Genomic DNA, 7,500 nt, shown 5'->3' on the forward strand with positions numbered 1-7,500 from the left:
TATTAACATGGTAGTACTTACTTGTGTATTAACGTGGTAGTACTTACTGGTGTATTAACGTGGTAGTACTTACTAGTGTATTAACATGGTAGTACTTACTTGTGTATTAACGTAGTAGTACTTACTTGTGTATTAACGTGGTAGTACTTACTAGTGTATTAACATGGTAGTACTTACTTGTGTATTAACGTGGTAGTACTTACTGGTGTATTAACATGGTAGTACTTACTTGTGTATTAACGTGGTAGTACTTACTTGTGTATTAACATGGTAGTACTTACTGGTGTATTAACGTGGTAGTACTTACTGGTGTATTAACGTGGTAGTACTTACTTGTGTATTAACATGGTAGTACTTACTTGTGTATTAACGTGGTAGTACTTACTTGTGTATTAACGTGGTAGTACTTACTAGTGTATTAACATGGTAGTACTTACTTGTGTATTAACGTAGTAGTACTTACTTGTGTATTAACGTGGTAGTACTTACTAGTGTATTAACATGGTAGTACTTACTTGTGTATTAACGTGGTAGTACTTACTAGTGTATTAACATGGTAGTACTTACTTGTGTATTAACGTGGTAGTACTTACTTGTGTATTAACATGGTAGTACTTACTGGTGTATTAACGTGGTAGTACTTACTGGTGTATTAACGTGGTAGTACTTACTTGTGTATTAACGTGGTAGTACTTACTTGTGTATTAACGTGGTAGTACTTACTTGTGTATTAACATGGTAGTACTTACTTGTGTATTAACATGGTAGTACTTACTTGTGTATTAACATGGTAGTACTTACTTGTGTATTAACGTGGTAGTACTTACTTGTGTATTAACATGGTAGTACTTACTTGTGTATTAACATGGTAGTACTTACTTGTGTATTAACGTGGTAGTACTTACTTGTGTATTAACATGGTAGTACTTACTTGTGTATTAACGTAGTACTACTTACTTGTGTATTAACATGGTAGTACTTACTTGTGTATTAACGTGGTAGTACTTACTTGTGTATTAACGTGGTAGTACTTACTTGTGTATTAACATGGTAGTACTTACTTGTGTATTAACATGGTAGTACTTACTTGTGTATTAACATGGTAGTACTTACTAGTGTATTAACATGGTAGTACTTACTAGTGTATTAACGTAGTAGTACTTGTGTATTAACATGGTAGTACTTACTTGTGTATTAACATGGTAGTACTTACTAGTGTATTAACGTAGTAGTACTTGTGTATTAACATGGTAGTACTTACTTGTGTATTAACATGGTAGTACTTACTAGTGTATTAACGTAGTAGTACTTGTGTATTAACATGGTAGTACTTACTTGTGTATTAACGTGGTAGTACTTACCTGTGTATTAGTGTAGTAGTATTTCCAGAGTGGTCTAATGATAGTTTGACCACCAACGTCCCAAACAGTAAAAGTGATGTTTTTATATTCCACTGTCTCCACGTTAAAGCCTGCAAACAACAACATCAACACCAACATCAACAAAAAACAAAAAAAACATCAACAAGGCCAACAACAACACATAAAAACAAAAACAACATTACAAACCAAACAACACCACCAACAAAACAAAAACACATACAAAACAAAAACAACACCAACATGTACAGTGGCAGTATAGCTCGGGCGGTAGAGTGGCCGTGCCAGTAACTTGAGGGTTGCAGGTTCGATTCCCGCTCCCGCCATCCTAGTCGCTGCCGTTGTGTCCTTGGGCAAGACACTTTACCCACCTGCTCCCAGTGCCACCCACACTGCTTTAAATGTAACTTAGATATTGGGTTTCACTATGTAAAGCGCTTTGAGCCACTAGAGAAAAGCGCTATATAAATATAATTCACTTCACTTCCCTACAAAACAAAAACAACATCAACAACACAAAAACAAAATCAGCACATACAAAACAAAAACAACATCAACAATACAAAAACAAAATCATCAACACCAACAAAACAAAAACATCAACAACACAAAAACACCTCCAACATCAACAAAACAAATAAGACACCACAGACAAAACAACACCAACATCAACAACACAAAATCAACACCAACAAAACAAAAACGATATCAACACGAAAACAACATCAACACATACAAAACAAAAACAACACCAACATCAACAACACAAAAACAAGTACACCACTACCAAAACAAAAAAAACATCAACAACACAAAAACACCACCTCCAACATCAACAAAACAAATACGACACCACAGACAAAACAACACCAACAACACAAAAACAAAATCAACACCAACAAAACAACAAACTCACCACCAAAACAAAAACAATATCAACACGAAAACAACATCAACACATACAAAACAAAAACACCAACATCAACTACACAAAAACAACACCACCACCATCAGAACAAAAACAACATTAACAACACCAACAAAACAAATACGACACCACAGGCAAACAAAAACATCAATCGCATACAAAACAAAAAACACCTACAAAACACAAACAATATCAACAACACGAAAACAACACAAACACATACAAAACAAAAACCAACACAGACAAAACATAAACAACATCAACAACATATACAAAATAAAAAAACACAAACTAAACAAAAACAACATTAACAACACCACCAACAAAAAACAACACAACACCAACAAAAGAAATAAATCAACAACAACAAAACAAAACCTCATCATTAACAACAATGGCTATGAGTGAGAGTGTGGACTGGTGAGTGTTGTGATGGTGACAAGTGTGGTTCTGACCAACAGTAGGAATGGTGGTGACCACCTCAGCCAGCTTCATTCTGTACAGCAGTGTGGTTTTCCCTGCAGCGTCCAGACCCACTGTCACACACACACAACAACAACAACAACAACTATTAGGGACATTGATATTCATACCTATCTAATGATTGTCCACATAGAACTCAGAACTGATACTGCTTGTCCCTTTTTGGGGGGAGGGGGGCTGGGCTGGGCTGGAGCCTATCTCACTGCATTCGGGCCACAAAAGAAAAGACAAGTTTTTCAACTTGTTTAAGTCGGGGTCCACGTTAATCAATTCATGCTAATCATGCTACATATTAATTGTCCTCCCAACAACGTGATCAAACCTGAAACTAAAAAAATATTCCCCTTCTCAATTCACATGGAGTTTGTAACGAAAATAAAGTTATCATAAAGTTTAATGAGTTAACCCAAGGAAATGCCTTTTTATGAACTTGTATTTATTTATTCTCACCAACTATGGAATTATTATTATTATTTTAGGCAGCATGGTAGTACAGGGGTTAGTGCGTCTGCCTCACAATACGAAGGTCCTGAGTAGTCCTGGGTTCAATCCCGGGCTCGGGATCTTTCTGTGTGGAGTCTGCATGTTCTCACCGTGACTGCGTGGGTTCTACTCCGGCTTCCTCCCACCTCCAAAAACATGCACCTGGGGATAGGCCCCTCCCACCTCCAAAGACATGCACCTGGGGATAGGCCCCTCCCACCTCCAAAGACTAGCACCTGGGGATAGGCCCCTCCCACCTCCAAAGACATGCACCTGGGGGTAGGCCCCTCCCGCCTCCAAAGACATGCATCTGGGGATAGGCCCCTCCCACCTCCAAAGACATCCACCTGGGGATAAGCCCCTCCCAAATGACATGTATCTGGGGATAGGCCCCTCCCACCTCCAAAGACATGCACCTGGGGATAGGCCCCTCCCACCTCCAAAGACATGCACCTGGGGATAGGCCCCTCCCACCTCCAAAGACATGCACCTGGGGATAGGCCCCTCCCACCTCCAAAGACATGCACCTGGGGATAGGCCCCTCCCACCTCCAAAGACATGCACCTGGGGATAGGCCCCTCCCACCTCCAAAGACATGCACCTGGGGATAGGCCCCTCCCACCTCCAAAGACATGCACCTGGGGATAGGCCCCTCCCACCTCCAAAGACATGCACCTGGGGATAGGCCCCTCCCACCTCCAAAGACATGCACCTGGGGATAGGCCCCACCCACCTCCAAAGACATGCACCTGGGGATAGGCCCCTCCCACCTCCAAAGACATGCACCTGGGGATAGGTTGATTGGCAACACTAAATGGTCCCTAGTGTGTGAATGTTGTACATCTGTGTTGGCCCTGCTATGAGGTGGCAACTTGTCCAGGGTGTACGCCGCCTTCCGCCCGATTGTAGCTGAGATAGGTACCAGCAACCCCAAAAGGTAATAAGCAGTAGAAAATGGATGGATATCTGGTTACCGTCAGCAGCTCCAAATCTTAATACAGAAAAACTTAAGGTATTTATGTTTAATGTCCTGAAGTTTGCCTTTTCAACAATATTGTACTAGCGATTACAATTTCACAACAACAAATAATGAAATAAAGAGACGAAGAAGAAAGACGCTCACCCATCAGGATCCTGGCGGGAGTTTTGGATGTAAACATGGAGAAGAGGCGGGAGATGAAAATGCCCATACTTCCGGTCAGCGTGTCTGGCTCTGCGTGTTTCTGCCGCCGTGGGTCGCCTGCCTTTATAGGCGCCGCCGGGGCGTGCGTGTCGCGCGTGTCAGTGCTGGCGTGTCATCCGTGTCCCTGTCAGAGTTGTACGCCGTGGCAACAGGAACACTCGACACATGACTTCCGCTGAGAAGGCCCGCCTTCAAAATAAGGGCGCCTGTTTGTATTGTTGAGGAAAATAACACTCGCGGGACACTTCGACGCCCTCATATCTTCAAAAGTTACACTTTGGAAAACAGTTTGGATTATTTTGCTCTCAACAAAGTGTGCGGGAAATGAGAACAGAGTGAGACATATTGGTTAGGTGTGACGTCATCGTCACCGTGCTGCTGGTTTCCTCCACGTGGACTGAAACAACACACTGATGACGTCACGTTGTTTTGCATATCAGGACAATAAGGGCTCATGACAAGCTCGAACGTGAACCGGCAAAACGACCCCGAAAGGGACAAGCGGTAGGAAATGGATGGATGGGATATGTACAATCTTCTTCATATTCTTCCAAAGTCGAAATGCAAACTATTTAAGATCATTTGACATGTTTGAACTCATTTCACAGCCATAGTCATATTACCTGCTAGCTGACACATGCTACCCGTTAGTATGCTAACGGTAGCGTGCCAACTCTTTTTTATTTGTGATAATTTTACAACCTGTTCGCCCGAGTCATGTAGCTTGGTACATGACACATGCTAACTGTGAACATGCTAATGCTTGCATGCTAGCTAACTTTTTTTTTTAACAAATTTTCTTCCATTTACCCTGTACTCTTATATCTTCATATGTGCTAACAGTTTGCATGGGCTAGTGCTAGCATGCTAACTTCGTACGTGACACATGCTAACTTCTACCAGGCTATTGTTAGCATGCTAACTTCTATTTTTTGCTAATTTTACAACCTGTTTGCCCGAGTCATGTAGCTTGGTACATGACACATGCTAACTGTGAACATGCTAATGCTTGCATGCTAGCTAACTTTTTTTTAACAAATTTGCTTCCATTTACCCTGTACTCATATATCTTGATATGTGCTAACAGTTTGCATAGGCTAATGCTAGCATGCTAACTTAGTATGTGACACATGCTAACTTCTACCAGGCTATTGTTAGCATGCTAACTTCTACTTTTTGCTAATTTTACAACCTGTTTGCCCAAGTCATGTAGCTTGGTACATGACACATGCTAACTGTGAACATGCTAATGCTTGCGTGCTAGCTAACTTTTTTTTTAACAAATTTGCTTCTATTTACCCTGTACTCGTATATCTTGATATATGCTAACAGTTTGCATAGGCTAATGCTAGCATGCTAACTTCATATGTGACACATGCTAACTTCTACCAGGTTATTGTTAGCATGCTAACTTCTATGTTTTGCTAATTTTACAACCTGTTCACCCGATTTTAACCCTAATTTTCCTACCATTTACCATATAGTCATATAACTTGATGCTTGATATATGCTAACTGTTTGCATAGGCTAACATTAGCATGCTGACTTTTTAAATCTATTTTCACAGGCACTTATTTAACTTAGTATGTAATGTATGCAAACTTCTCTCAGGCTATTGTTCGCATGCTAACTTTTATTCTTTGCTAATTTGACAACCTGTTCACCTGAGTCATGTAGCTTGGTACATGACACATGCTAACTGTTAACATGCTAATGCTTGCTCTAAAACTTGTATGTACCTTTCAGCATTAATGGTGCCTTCACAGATGTGTAAGTTAGCCATGCCTTGGGCACTAACACCCCCCCATACCATCACAGATGCTGGCTGTTACACTTTCACCCTTGAACAGTCCGTCCACAGTTTCCAAAAACAATTTGAAATGTGGACTCGTCAGACCACAGAACACTTTTACACTTTGCATCAGTCCATCTTAGACGAGCTCGGGCCCAGCGAAGCCGGCGGCGTTTCCGGGTGTTGTTGATAAATGGCTTTGGCTTTGCACAGTAGAGCTTTAACTTGCACTTACAGATGTAGCGACCGACTGTAGTTACTGACAGTGGTTTTCTGAAGGGTTCCTGGGCCCATGTGGTGATATCCTTTACACACTGATGTCGCTTTTTGATGCAGTAGCGCCTCAGGGATCAAAGGTCTGTAATATCATGGCTTACGTGCAGTGATTTCTCCAGATTCTCTAAACCTTTTGATGATTTTAGGGAGCGTAGATGGTGAAATCCCTAAATTCCTTGCTATAGCTGCTTGAGAAATGTTGTTCTTCAACAAATTTCTCATGCATTTGTTGACAAAGTGGTGACCCTCGCCCCGTCCTTGTTTGTGAAAGAACGAGTATTTATTGGGGGGAAGCTTCTTTTATACCCAAACATGGCACCCACCTGTTCCTAACTAGCCTGTTCACCTGCGGGATGTTCCACATAAGTGTGTGATGAGCATCCTTCAACTTTCTCAGTCTTTTTTTGCCACTCGTGCCAGCTTTTTGGAAACACGTTGCGAGCACCAAATTCCAAATGAGCTAATATTTGCACAAAAAAAAAAACGTTTCTCAGTTCGAACGTTAAATATGTTGTCTTTGCTGTCTATTTATTTGAATATAAGTAGAAAAGGATTTGTTGTATTCTCTTTTTATTTACCTTTTACACAACGTGACAACTTCATTGCTTTTGTAGGAGCTCAGTACTCTATGGCTAACAGTGTGTAGTCTAGCCAAAAATATTAAATACAACCTCTGCCTGGTTTTTAATGAATACTTAGACTTACTACGCTACCGTGCTTTAATGTGGATCATCGTGGTGGTAATTGGTGTTGTGTCAGAGTACTTCAGCACACACTCTACCAACGGTTTAGCTCGATTGCTGGAGTGGCCGTGCCAGCAACTTGAGGGTTGCAGGTTCGATTCCCGCTCCCGCCATCCTAGTCACTGCCGTTGTGTCCTTGGGCAAGACACTTTACCCACCTGCTCCCAGTGCCACCCACACTGCTTTAAATGTAACTTAGATATTGGGTTTCACTATGTAAAGCGCTTTGAGTC

At 41.2% G+C, this 7,500-nt stretch overlaps 2 protein-coding genes and 1 long non-coding RNA gene across 6 annotated transcripts in view; 1 reads left to right on the forward strand and 2 right to left on the reverse strand.

Moving 5' to 3' along the window:
* LOC133545957 (ADP-ribosylation factor 4-like) overlaps positions 1-4,608 on the reverse strand; it is a 13,863-nt gene extending 9,255 nt beyond the window's left edge. Inside the window, exons 1-3 of the mRNA XM_061891712.1 lie at positions 4,397-4,608; positions 2,763-2,843; positions 1,362-1,471 (exon numbers count right to left, since the gene is read on the reverse strand). Of these exons, the coding sequence (XP_061747696.1) occupies positions 1,362-1,471; positions 2,763-2,843; positions 4,397-4,463 (258 nt within the window). The 5' untranslated portion in view covers positions 4,464-4,608. The remainder of the gene's footprint in view (positions 1-1,361; positions 1,472-2,762; positions 2,844-4,396) is intronic.
* Positions 1-7,500, reverse strand: part of LOC133546085 (uncharacterized) — a 424,415-nt gene that overhangs the window by 110,938 nt on the left and 305,977 nt on the right. The gene's annotated exons all lie outside the window — the stretch shown is intronic.
* Positions 4,835-7,500, forward strand: part of LOC133545936 (uncharacterized) — a 12,332-nt gene continuing 9,666 nt past the window's right edge. Inside the window, exon 1 of one of the 4 annotated variants that reach the window (XM_061891701.1) lies at positions 4,835-4,960. The gene's annotated coding sequence lies outside the window, so the exon portion shown is untranslated. The remainder of the gene's footprint in view (positions 4,961-7,500) is intronic. The other 3 variants (XM_061891697.1, XM_061891691.1, XM_061891684.1) reach the window with 3 other exon arrangements.

The sequence above is a fragment of the Nerophis ophidion genome, linkage group LG02 (assembly GCF_033978795.1).
Source record: "Nerophis ophidion isolate RoL-2023_Sa linkage group LG02, RoL_Noph_v1.0, whole genome shotgun sequence".
Lineage (NCBI taxonomy): Eukaryota > Metazoa > Chordata > Actinopteri > Syngnathiformes > Syngnathidae > Nerophis > Nerophis ophidion.